Below are 14,172 nucleotides of genomic sequence, written 5' to 3'. Positions count from 1 at the left end.
AAACTGTACATTAAGCCATTTGGGAAGCATAGGAACACTTCACACGTGTGTAATTACGCACAGAGGACAACGCCTGATTTTAAACACAGCATGTGCTATTTCTAAACCTTGAGCAAACATCTGTTTTACAAGAAGCTGCTGCATGTGTCTGTAAGTCATCTCCAGTTTAGCATTTATACAGTGCAGAACGTGACGAGCCCTACTGTAACGGCACCCAAAGACCCGTCCGAACGCTACACCTCGGTGTTTACAGCATCATCAGAGGGGTCCGCCCCCCGTCAATCAGAATAACTTCACAAATCACACATAATCCCGCTACTTTGGGATCAAATTACACAGGCTTCTCAAATGAAGAGAGGGCAAACAAACACTGCGCATGATGGTTTTTTTTAAAAATGCATGTATTAAAAGTCTCGTTAAAACAATCAGACAGCTGTTAAAAAGCTAGTCTGAAATTAAACGTACAATCGGATTAGAATTTCAATGGTACATCACATTTGTTAAAAAGAAAATAACAAAAGATCTGATTTCAAACAGACAGTGGTTTGTGGTTTGAGTCTGAGGGCTTCAGTACCTGTGTATTGGAGAATAAAAGCCTAAAAGATTTTCACTTAAAACAAAACAAAGAGAACTGTCGTTCCGTTGACAATAGGCCTTTGAAACGTCGTTAACCCCCGAAACCATTAGCAAGCATAACAGTTAAGTACTGTGTGGACTGCCATGAACCGAGACTCCTTGCAGGTTGGCACTAAACTCTTGAACAGCTTTTTGGAAGGCACTCGACGCGTAAGCTCCGGCGTCCTCGCGTCAAAACAGTAAAGTCCTCGTGCGCTCGTGTGTGTGTGTGTGTGTGTGTTCGGCTGGGGGGCACGAGAAAGTAGTTTCAATCCGGCGAACGAAAAGCAAAACGATTCACAACACGGGTTTCCAAGTCCACGAGCAAAACATAGCCATTTTAAACTCCTCCCGTGCTTCTCGGTTTTTCACGTTTTTGGGGTTTAAGTTCCAGTTGCGAGTGCAAGACACTTGTGTTGACATCAATGGTGTGCTGCAATTCCTGAAGAGTGATCCGCTATTCCAGGGTTCTCCTCCTCCTCCTCCTCCTCCTGAGGAGACACGTAGCTCAACAGTACAGAAATCCTGCGACACACCTCCAAAATAAAATACAAACAAAAAAAACTAATTACTAGCGCTCGTCTGCGATGCAAAAGACAACACCACACAGCCAGGCACCTGAAAACAAAAGCCCCTCAAGTGCCTATGATTTAAACGTGTCATATATATATATACACATATATATATGCATGTATATATATTTATATAATCCCAGAACATTCAAGTATTCTGTCATGTAAACACTGGTTTCAATATTCTTTTGTGGTGTGCAAGACATGGTAGGACACTTATAGGAATACTGATGACAGTTAAAGCGACGGTTCGACCAAAAAAACCAAAGTTCTGTCGTCGTTCAATTTGAAAACAAAAGAAGACAGTTTTCGGTCCCGATGGACTGCCATAGTACTTGTTTTTTTGATACAATGGGAGTCAATAGGGAGTAACAATTGTTTAGTTAGCCACATTCTTCAAAATATCTTTTTTTGTGTTCAACAGAAGAAACTCATACAGGTATGGAACAAATAAATGGTAAGGCTGACGATACAAGTGGCAACTTTTTGAGCAACGTTGCTTGGGCACTTTCCCATCGAGAGCAGGTAGAGCTGGGCGATTTTTCAGATTTGATCGATTTGAAATTCAAATGTAATATTTTGGCACGATTTTACCATTTTAGAAATCAAGGAATCGCGATTTTGAATAGTAATATTACCAAACGTTAGAATGAAACACTTTGACAATATGCCAACGATAACAGTAAAGAGAAAATAACGATCCAACCGCATGTCGGCACACGTGAGTAACCGCTCACGCGTGACGCACTTATTTCTGAACATATAATATTCTTTTCTGCAAAGATATTTCACAAGTGATTTCCATAGAATTTACATCATGTTGACAACTTCATGTGTGGTGCACTTGAAATATAATTTTCTTTAACTAGATTATGTTGTAGTTCCATTTTCAAGGTAACCAGTAAAAAAACAAACAAATAATAATAAATCGAGATTTTAATGTTTTGCCGTATATCTCAGCCCTAAGAATGGCTGATACATTTCCCAGGGTCTCACCTGGCTCCCCGTTGCCTGGCAACACTGCTCAAAAAGTTGCCCAGTCAGCCTAACAGAACTTTCATTTTGGGGTGCACTGGCCCTTTAAGGCGACGCTTCCCCCGAACTGAGAGTTCTGTCAATTTGTTACAAACCCGTACGAGCGACAGTCGTAAGTCGGTCGCGACGTCACAGAACTTCAGTCTTCGTCCGAACTTTCCCCTCAAGCGATGTCTGTCTGTTTTGTCCTCGTTCTCCGGTCGTTATTCGCTCGCTCACTCACCATGGCAACAAACGCGAACGAGAAACCAGAACTCGCGCTCGTTTTTAAAGAATCGCGCAGGACGCGCAGCACTGGGCGTCTCCGTTCGGCGCCGACGCGTAGTTCATCTGTCGCACGATCTCCGCGAACAGCTCGTCCACGGAGCCTTTGTTTTTGGCCGAAGTTTCCATGAACGGACAGTTCCAGTCCTCCGCCAGCGCCTTGCCTTCCCCAGAAGACACCTCCCTCTCGCCCTCCAGATCCACCTTGTTGCCCACCAGGATCATGGGCACGCGTTCGTAGCGCTTGACGCGGATGATCTGGTCGCGCATGGGCTTGATGTCCTGGAAGCTCTGCTGGTTGACCAGACTGTAAACGAGGATGAAGCCCTGGCCGTTCTTGATGTACAGATCGCGCATGGAGGCGAACTGCTCGGTGCCCGCCGTGTCCAGGATCTCCAGCACCGACGGCGACGAGTCCACCTCGATCTCCTTGCGGTAGAAGTCCTCTATCGTCGGGTCGTACTTCTCGATGAAGGATCCGGTGACGAACTGAACGGTCAGCGCCGATTTTCCCACGCCGCCGGATCCCAACACGACCACTTTGTATTCTCTCATGGCTCTGAACGCTTGGGCAGTGTCTCTCTCTCTCTCTCTTTCTCTCTCTCTCTCTCTCTCCGTCGCGCGCTGCTCTTTTCAATCCGCCGTTCTTCCGCTCGGTTCCAGCCGGGGTTCGGTGAGCGTTCCGCGCTGAGGATGGCCTTGCTTCGGACCGCGGCCCAGCATTAGAAGCGCATTATTGCGGCGGACCGTGTGCTGCGTCTGCGCTCCGCGAGCGATCAATGCGCGCAGGCTTCCTGCTCATCAGGGTTGCCAGGTTTTCACAATAAAACCCGCCCAGTTGCTACTCTTGTGTTCTATTTCTTCTTTTAGGTTTTTATCGGCTGCTGGCAACCAACGTAAATAGTTGCATTACCGCCACCTTCTGCTCCGGAGTGTGGAACAGAGTTTTATATTCTATTTATCAATCCCGTCTCTCTAATGAAATCAAAAAAGACTTTACTATTTATTTTTTTATTTTTTTAAACGTTTAATATTAAATCCATTTTTCCTTATTTCTTCTATCATTATTTCACTTTCATTTTTGCCGGTCTTGTCTGAAACACTATTTCCCTGTTTAATACTGTGCTTTCACACAATCCGCATTGTAAAAAGTGCTATATAAATAATGGCGACTTGACTTGACTTTCATGTTCATACTTCCTACATTCAAGAAATACATGAGGTATTGTTTCTTCAACATGACATTGTTCACAGAATCCATTTGGATGTTTCCCTTTCATTTTAAATGTGGTATTTAAATTTGAATGCCCTAACATTATTCTGTTATAGACAAGCTCTTCTTTCCTTGATTTACCTATATACTTGTTTTGATTTACTTCATAAATTGTGACCCTGGACCACAAAATAAGGGTCATAAGGGTCTTTTCTTTTTTACAAAAAAAAAAAGATTTATACATGTTCTAAGTATAAATAATCTTTCCATTGATGTATGGTTTGTTAGGATCGGACAATATTTGTCTGAGATACAACTATTTGTAAATCTGGAATCTGAGGGTGAAAAAAAATCTAAATATTGAGAAAATCACCTTTAAAGTTGTCCAAATGAAGTTCTTAGCAATGCATATTACTAATCAAAAATTAAGTTTTGATATATTTACGGTAGGAAATTTATAAAATATCTTAATGGAACATGATCTTTACTTAATATCCTAATGATTTTTGGCACACAAGAAAGAAAAAAAAAGATAATTTTGACCCATACAATGTATTTTGGCTATTGCTACAAATGAAAAACAACCCACTGCAATAGAGTTACAGTATATCATTCCAATTCCGCGGGAAAACAGAGGACTTGGCAACACTGCTGCCCACCGTCCGCGGCGCGTCACCGCCTCACGTCACCAACGGAGCGTCTCTTAAAGGCGCAGGCACACAAAGTTGATCTCGACTCACGTTTTTTCCTATAGCGCTTGACACAACACAGCTTCACACAAACAAACAGGAAATAATGCTGTAAAATTCAACAGTTTCGGCTCATTATTCAGCTCAGCACTGTTTCAGTTCAGTTCAACAGCACTGTCGGTGTTATTACTGTTACTTATTACTCAATTCTGAGATTTTATTTTTTCAAGTTTACATGATGTATAATTTTTTTCTCACCACGAAACAAAAACTAGAAAAGACAATTGTCATTTTAATCTCACAATTCTGACTTTTCTTATAAGAATTTCAAGTTTATTCTGACTTTTTAAGAATTTTAAGAAAAAAGTCTGAATTGTGAGATATAAACTGAGAATTGCAAGAAAAACATTTCTAGTGTGATTTTACACGAACTTGAAAGCTTTTTAGGCTTGTTCACATTTATATTTGAATGTATATATTGCTACAGTTGCTATACGTTGTTTTTCCTTAAATTTAAAGTGATTCCTTGTGTGTTGTGTGAAAGAATTAAAACTGAGAATTGCAAGAAAAAGTCCAAATTATGTGATTAAAAAAAACAAAAACAAATAATTATATATATTTTTCTATCCCTTGCTGCAAATACAATAATAATAATAATAATAATAAAAAGTTATCATATTACTTCAGAAAACCTGGCATGAGTCATATATGGACTACTTTTATTACATTTCTAGTACTGTTTTACATGAAAGCTTTTTAATCTTGTTCATAGTCAGTATACATGTACACACATATATATATATATATATATATATATATATATATATATTTTTTTTTTTTTTTTTCTCAAAATTGAAAGTGACTCATTGTGTTGTGTGAAAGGATTAAAACACAAACGAGTTGACTAATTCAAAGCAAACGATGAGAGATTTTTGGGTGAACTGTCCCTTTAACGGTGCGGTAGTGTGCACCACGCCCAGCTGATAAAATGTGTGTCGCAACTCCGTGAGTCACGCTCGACTCTGACCAGAAAACATCTCAGATTTATCGTAAACTCATCTCGTGTTATATAATTTCTGCTGAGAGTTTCAAAACACACCTAAGTTTGCCAGAGGGGCTCGTTGGTAAGCCATTCCGGCCTTTAGTTTGGATATGTTTGTGATATTATGAGAGTTATGGTCACCTGTTGGCCTTACATATTTGTGTTCAGATCCTTAAGGAAATCTAATGGAGCGGAATCACTTCACTCTGGAATTTCTTGGTTTTTAAATAAAATATGGACTGTGATTAAAATGATTTGAAGAGTTTTGTTCTACAATAAAAATTACACATATCTCAAAACTAAATGTAGCTTCAAAATCCAGGTATCACTGTATTTATGTTGTAGAACTCAAAGTGGAAATCTCTTCAAATAAAGTTCACCTCAGTTTACTCATAAATGGAAACACTCATAGGAAACTCCACAGTCTGTCAGGTTTATGACTCTATTATATGAAGTAATGCGTGTAATGAAACTCTGTACCAGGACCAGAACTGCTAAACAAAGATAAGGTTTCCAAACAGCAGCGTTTCAACTCCTGTGTTTCCACAGACAGATTTGTTACGACATGTTGGCTGTACATTGGCACGCAGCACTTGGTAAACTGGGATCTTCCCTGGATGTGACAGTCATGTAATTCTGTGTAAGAGTGATCAGAACTATAAATAGACGTGAGTCACTTCCTGTGCGTCAGGAGCAGAGCGCAGGTGATGCTGTTTCTGAAGGTGTGTTAGCTTTAGACACGAATGACCTGATCGATGAGTAACAGCGCTGACCGGATCTCACTCTAACTGATGGACGGAGAAACCCTTCACCAACAGCACAGAAATATGTACATTCTGTTATCATAACTGATTACAAATCATTTGGATTACATAATCAGATTCCAAAAAATTAGAATACTCATAATCGGACTACAGTTACTTTTAATTGATTACATGATTACTTAATATTCCCTAAGTTATTAATAATTCATTAGTCTCACTAATTCTTCTTCCTTTTTCAAATCTTTTTATTTTCCTTTTTTTTTTTTTTAATTACATGGAAAATTGGAGCCTGGTCTCATGAAAATGTGTCTAAATAGTACGCCAAATAAAAACGAAAACTCATGGTATTGATATGCGAAAATGGACTTTGGCGAGCATATGATACGAAATTTGCTTGCGTGCATATAATACGCAGTTTTTTTATTTGGCGTACTATTTATATGCACTTTCATGAGATCGGGTTGAAAATTGAGAGGCCACAGCTTAAACAAATATCGGCTTATAAAAATATGTTACAAATTATTTTTAAATATATACAAATTTAATTATAAAAAATGATATCTTATCTATTATAAAATATTAATATATTTATTGTAAAACAGTATTTTTAAAAATATTTTATTATTATTTAAAATATTTTTAAATTATTTATTTATTTGAATGTAACATTTTTAAATATTTAATGATTTATTTGCTATTCAGTTAAAAAAAAAAAAAAAAAAAAAAAGAAACCCTTGCATAATGTAATATTTAATGCAAAAGTTTTTTCCCAGTCATCTCAATGGTGAAATGTGTAATGTGCTTAATTACATTTCTAAATACAATTTTCATCATGTAATTAATCAAATGTAATGTCGTTTACTCACCCTTCTGTTTTCTGCTTACACACAAAATCTTTCCTCGTCACACAGTTTCTGAAAGCTGTCACTCAAACAGCAGAAGCACACAGCAAATCTGCAAAACCAGACACTGATTCTCAGATTTTGATTCAGTTTTCAATTTCAGACAATACGTTTTGCAAAACACAACACAGTTCTCTTTAACACACAAAAATCTAACAGGAATTAATATTACGGCAAAGGTGTTTGCAAATGTTTGCTTTTGAGATGTGTTTATGATATTTTGAATGCAGTGCTTCATTTTGCAAGAGATGCGAGGGATTTTGCATTTTGTGTGCAATTCTTGGATTTGTGTGTGAAGATTTGAAAAAAAAGGCAAAGTTTTGAAAATGTGTGCAAGCAGTTAAAAAAAGGGATGTAAGATTGTATTTGTCAGAGTGTTTGCTGGAGCAGTGGATCCATCTAGTGGTGAAGCACAGACTTCAGATATAGTGACTTAGTGTTGTATAATAAGTGATTATACTGAGTGACAGCAATTTTATATGCACAATTAACAGCTGATGAGCTCAGAGATGAGTCTTGTCAAAATTCATTATGTCAAAAGAAGAAAAATAGCATATAAGTTATTATGAAAAAAAAAAAACACTTGTCATGTGGTGGTGTCACTAGTTTACCACTAGAGGGAGCCACTAGTGTGTGTGTGTGTGTGTGTGTGTGTGTGTGTTAAAGCATGCTATTGTATGACTGTGTACAGAAGTTGCATGTAATTCCCAGAATGCTTTAGTTCAGCAGAATGCAAACTTGCACAGCAGCACTCTGTTCAGTTTGACACAATGACAATCTATTGTCACCCAATTAACTGCCGAATGTGATTCTCACTTCCACATTAAGAATGAAACACAAAAGCCCGTTTCTTCTGAGTTTCTTGAGGATCTGCTGAAACCGAACAGCTGGATGCAGCTGGACACAGAGAGAGAAACCTCTGACCCTCCACAATAAATGCCTTTCATGCTGACATTTGACAGGCATTAATAAAACATGTGAAGCTGTGCTGAGAGAGAAGGAGAGTTCAGACAGAATGAGCTGCGGTCAGTGATGCCTTACACTCCCAATACACTCTCTGAGCACTAGTGTGCACATTTATCTAATGTAGTGCTTACAGATCGCATGATCATAACAACAGTTTGAGTGAAACGTGAATTTAAAAAAATTACACTAATTTGAGAAATTCTTGCTGTGTTCAGTTTGTTCCTTTTTTACTGCATGAGATTGTAATGGTCTAAAACGTTACCTGTTTTTTTTTTTTTTTTACCTGTGACTTGACTTGACTTGACTTTTTTATTTATATATTTTCACTGTGTATTGTTGAAAACAATGTATCTGCGTCAACATGTATTAATAAAAAAAAATTAATAATAATAAAAAAAAAATGTTATCTGTTTTATTCAGTACCAGTTGATTTTCTGTTGGACCCCCTCAGAGTGACATCTTTACAAACAAAAAAGAAGGAGGTGTTGCAGGTTTGTATAAAACCTGATGATCACGTTAAGATCTGAGAGCATCTTCAGCTTCACAAGAAGAACATCTGACCTTCTGTACAAAGACATTCACATGATTATTATACTTTTTGTCATTTTTTAATCTCTTGGCTTGTTTCTTGTTGTGCAGAGGATCATGCTGTAATAATTAAAAATCTTAAAAATTATAAAATATTTAAAAGAAAATGGTAAAAACATTTAAAATGTATATGTATGTATGTATGTATATATATATATATATATATATATACACACAAACACACACATAAAAAAATATAGTAAATCAATATCAGATTGCCTTTTTTCTAGCTGCACATAGGACCAAGCCTGAAAATTGTCAAATAAATATATATTTATAAATTAACAGATTATTGATTAATACAAAACGTTTTAAACAATTAAATTATACATTTATCTAATTTTATTATATTATTTAATTAAACTTATTTAATTACAAATTTTACATTTATCTCTTGCCCCGTTGTGCATAAAAGTGTAAAGATGGATAATATATAAATTACACTCTAAAAAATAAATTGGTTCTTGGCTCGTAAAGGACCTTTTAAGGGGCTTAACAGCTTCTTTGTATGGCAGTGGTGCTATATAGCACCTTAATCACCCCAAAGAACCACTGAAGAACCGCTGAAGAACCACACAGGAGCTTAACAGGTTCTGTATATGGTAGCGGTGCTATAAAGCCCCTCAGTCACGCCAAAGATCCGCTGAAGAACCATTGAAGCACTAAGCTTTGGTGCTATACAGCACCAAAATGGTTCCCCTATGATTACGAGCAAATGAACCACTTTTAGTGCTATATAGCACCATTTTATTAGAGTGCAGAATGCTTTTCCAGAAGTGCTCTGGCTATTTTAGATGTTTTTGTCAAAGTCAAGTCAAGTCAAGTCACCTTTATTTATATAGCGCTTTTACAATACAGATTGTGTCAAAGCACTTAACAGTATCAAATTAGAGGATAGAGTGTCAGTAATGTATAATGATAAGATTAAACACTCAATTTTCAGTTAAAGGCATTTCATTATTGAATTCAGAGATGTCATTGTCTAGCTCAGTTTAGTTTAAATAGTATCTGTGCAATCAAATCGGCGATAATCGCTAGAAATTAAGTGTCCCCAACTGAGCAAGCCAGAGGCGACAGCGGCAAGGAACCAAAACTCCCTCCGAGACAGAATGGAGAAAAAAACCTTGAGAGAAACCAGACTCAGTCGGGGACCAGTGCTCCTCTGACCAGACGAAACCCGCAGTTCAAAAGTTTATATTTCTATTTTAATTTTGTTGCAATTTCTAACAATAGTAGTATTATGTAGTTAGGAATATATCTCTGGGGGTCATCCGGGCGTCCTGGTCTCCGCCGACGATCAGGGCCGCAGACATCACCTCGCGGCGCCGACCCACCATCTGATCGGACACGGACCGAGAAACAGACTAGGAAAGAAACAGACAAATATTAGCGTAGATGCCATTCAACTTACGATGTAACGAGTACATCGTGTGTTATGGGGAGTGTTCCCGGTTCCGGTTGATCTAATTAATGCAGCCTAACAATCCTTTAACAGATTTGAATAATAGAAGCGTATTAATGTGTTATGTGTAAGCCAGGCTAAAGAGATGGGTCTTTAATCTAGATTTAAACTGACAGAGTGTGTCTGCCTCCCGAACAGTGTTAGGTAGATTGTTCCAGAGTTTGGGTGCTAAATAGGAAAAGGATCTGCCGCCCGCAGTCGATTTTGATATTCTAGGTATTATCAAACGGCCAGAGTTTTGAGAACGCAGTGGACGTGGAGGACTATAATGCGATAAGAGCTCGCTCAAGTACTGAGGAGCTAAACCATTCAGGGCTTTATAAGTAATTAACAAGATTTTAAAATCTATCCGATGCTTGATAGGGAGCCAGTGCAGTGTTGACAGAACCGGGCTAATATGGTCATATTTCCTGGTTCTAGTAAGGACTCTAGCTGCTGCATTTTGGACTAACTGTAGTTTGTTGATCAAGCGTGCAGAACAACCACCCAATAAAGCATTACAATAGTCTAACCTTGAGGTCATAAACGCATGAATTAACATTTCTGCATTTGACGTTGAGAGCATAGGTCGCAATTTAGATATGCTTTTGAGATGAAAAAATGCAGTTTTACAGATGCTAGAAACATGGCTTTCAAATGACAGATTGCTATCGAACAGCACACCTAGGTTCCTGACTGATGAAGAAGAATTGACAGAGCAGCCATCAAGTGTTAGATAGTGTTCTAGGTTATTACATGTGGGGTTTTTAGGTCCGATAATTAACACCTCTGTTTTTTCAGAATTTAGCAGTAAAAAATTACTCGTCATCCAGTGTTTTATATCGACTATGCATTCCGTTAGTTTCTCAATTTGGTGTGTTTCCCCGGGCCACGAAGAAATATAGAGCTGAGTATCATCAGCATAACAGTGAAAGCTAACACCATGTCTCCTGATAATATCTCCCAAGGGTAACATATAAAGCGTGAAAAGTAACGGCCCTAGTACTGAGCCTTGAGGTACTCCATACTGCACTTGTGATCGATATGATACCTCTTCATTCACTGCTACGAACTGATGGCGGTCAGATAAGTACGATTTGAACCATGCTAAGGCACTTCCACTAATGCCAACAAAGTTTTCTAGTCTATTCAAAAGAATGTTGTGGTCGATAGTGTCGAATGCAGCGCTAAGATCCAGTAGAACTAATAAAGAGATACAACCACGATCAGATGATAGAAGCAGGTCATTTGTAACTCTAATGAGAGCAGTCTCAGTACTATGATACGATCTAAATCCTCACTGGAATTCCTCACAGATATCATTTTTCTCTAGGAAGGAATATAATTGTGAGGATACTACCTTTTCTAGTATCTTTGACAGAAAAGGGAGATTTGAGATCGGTCTGTAATTAACTAGATCTTTGGGGATCTTTTTTAATGAGAGGCTTAATAACAGCCAATTTGAAGGTTTTGGGGACATATCCTAATGACAATGATGAATTAATAATAGCCAAAAGAGGATCTATGACTTCTGGAAGCAGCTCTTTTAGTAGTTTAGATGGAATCGGGTCTAACATACATGTTGTTGGTTTAGATGATTTAACAAGTTTAGACAATTCTTCCTCTCCCACAGTAGAGAATGAGTGGAATTGTTCCTCAGGGGATCTATAGTGCGCTATCTGATGCGATACTGTAGCTGACGGCTGCAGGGATACAATTTTATCTCTGATAGTATCGATTTTGGAAGTGAAGTAGTTCATAAAGTCATTACTGCTATGCTCTTGGGAAATGCCAACACCTGTTGATGCTTTATTTTTCATTAATTTAGTTACTGTATTGAATAAATACCGGGGGTTATGTTTGTTTTCTTCTAGAAGAGACGAAAAGTAATCAGATCTAGCAGTTTTTAATGCTTTTCTGTAGGATTGGGTACTTTCCCGCCAAGCTAAACGAAATACCTCTAATTTAGTTTTCCTCCAGCTGCGCTCCATTTTCCGGGCTGCTCTCTTTAGGGTGCGAGTGTGCTCATTATACCACGGTGTTGGACTCTTATCCTTAATCTTCCTGAAGCGTAAATGAGCAACCGCATCTAAAGTGCTAGAAAAGAGAGAGTCCATAGTTCCTGTTACATCATCAAGTTGTTCTGAGCTATTGGATATGCTGAGGAACTGAGATAAGTCAGGAAGATTATTTATAAAGCAGTCTTTTGTGGTAGAGGTAATGGTTCTACCATATTTGTAACAAGAAGTTGGCTTTACAGCTTTAGCTATATGGAATATACAGGAGACTAGATAATGATCTGAGATATCATCGCTCTGCTGCAAAATTTCAACGCCACTGACATCAGTTCCATGTGACAGTATTAAATCTAGAGTATGATTTCGACAATGAGTAGGTCCTGACACGTGTTGTTTAACACCAATAGAGTTTAGAATGTCTATAAATGCTGATCCCAACGAATCTCTGTCATTATCAACATGGATATTAAAATCACCAACGATTAGGACTTTATCTGCAGTCAGCACTAACTCCGATAGAAGATCAGAAAATTCTTTAATAAAGTCTGTATGGTGCCCTGGTGGCCTGTATACAGTAGCCAGTACAAACATCACAGGATTTATCATTAACACTTGTTTCTTTGGATAACGTTATATGAAGCACCATTACTTGAACGAATTATACTTGAAACCCAACCTCTGAGAGATACTGAAAATATTGCTATAAATTGTAGCAACACCTCCCCTTTACCTTTTGGACGGTTCATGTTTGTAACAGTAATCTTGTGGTGTAGACTCGTTTAAAGTAATGTAATCATCTTGTTTTAGCCAGGTTTCTGTCAGACAAAGCACATCTAGTTTATGGTCAGTGAACATATCATTTACAAAAAGTGCTTTTGAAGAAAGGGATCTAATATTTAATAAGCCAAGCTTTATCATGTGTTTATCTGTATTATATCGTTTTTTTATTTGTTGAACATCAATTAAATTGTTACTATTACTTTGGTTTGGATGTTTTCTGTATTTTCTAGTTCGGGGAACAGACACAGTCTCTATAGAGTGATATCTAGGTGAAGGAGTCTCTATGTGCTGAGAGTTAACTGACTTCTGTGACGTGAGGCGGCTAGCAGACGATCGGTTTAGCCAGTCTGTCTGCTTCCTGACCTGGGCTCCAGTTAGTCAAGTACAAACTCTAAGACTATGTGCCATATTTCTAGAGAGAAGAGCGGCACCACCCCAGGAGGGATGAACACCATCTCTTTTCAACAGGTCAGGTCTGCCCCAAAAATTCTTCCAATTGTCTATAAAGCCTATGTTATTTTATGGCACCACTTAGACATCCAGCCATTAAGTGACGACAGTCTGCTATGAATCTCATCACCCGGTAAGCAGGAGCGGACCAGAGCATATTACAGTGTCTGACATCGTACTTGCAAGTTCACACACCTCTTTAACATTATTTTTGGTGATCTCCGACTGGCGAAGTCGAACATCATTAGCGCCGACGTGGATAACAATCTTACTGAATTTACGTTTAGCATTAGTCAGCACTTTTAAATTTGCCAAGATGTCAGGCGCTCTGGCTCCTGGTAAACAATGGACTATGGTGGCTGGTGTCTCTATTTTCACGTTCCGTACAATAGAATCGCCAATAACTAGAGCACTTTCATCAGGTTTCTCAGTGGGTGCTTCACTGAGTGGGGAGAACCTGTTTGATGTTCTGATCGGAACGGAAGAGTGGTGTTTTGACCCGCGACTAGGCCGCCTCACAGTCACCCAGCTGCCCTGCTGCACGGGCTCAACCAGAACCGAACAATGTACAGGACTCCCTGAGCTAGTCGCATCCAAAGCAGTATCTACAGCCCTCACATTCTTACTGTCCTCAACTAAAGTTTGGATGCGTGTCTCTAGTTCTAAAACCTTCTCTGTCAGCCTAACTATTTCCCTACATTTATCACATGTGAATCCCTCGCTGCTGACAGAGACAGATAAACTGTACATGTGGCAAACAGTGCAAACAACAATAGCAGGAGAAGAAGCCATTACTCACCGTGATTGATGAATGATACCAACTTAACTTACCA

The 14,172-nt window shown here is 38.4% G+C and overlaps 1 protein-coding gene across 1 annotated transcript; it reads right to left on the bottom strand.

The window, feature by feature from the left end:
- Positions 1 to 380: 380 nt before the first annotated feature.
- rap2b (RAP2B, member of RAS oncogene family) lies at positions 381 to 3,478 on the bottom strand. The gene is made up of 2 exons (XM_058751518.1): positions 2,446 to 3,478; positions 381 to 1,151 (listed from the first exon to the last, which is right to left on the bottom strand). Exon 1 carries the CDS (start codon positions 3,039 to 3,041, stop codon positions 2,490 to 2,492), a length of 552 nt encoding a protein of 183 aa, XP_058607501.1. The 5' UTR covers positions 3,042 to 3,478; the 3' UTR covers positions 381 to 1,151; positions 2,446 to 2,489.
- Between the last annotated feature and the right edge of the window lie 10,694 nt (positions 3,479 to 14,172).

Source organism: Onychostoma macrolepis, chromosome 18, assembly GCF_012432095.1.
Source record: "Onychostoma macrolepis isolate SWU-2019 chromosome 18, ASM1243209v1, whole genome shotgun sequence".
In the NCBI taxonomy this organism is placed as follows: domain Eukaryota; kingdom Metazoa; phylum Chordata; class Actinopteri; order Cypriniformes; family Cyprinidae; genus Onychostoma; species Onychostoma macrolepis.
The sequence above is the reverse complement of the archived record's forward strand: the minus strand, read 5'-3'. Positions and strand labels throughout refer to the sequence as shown.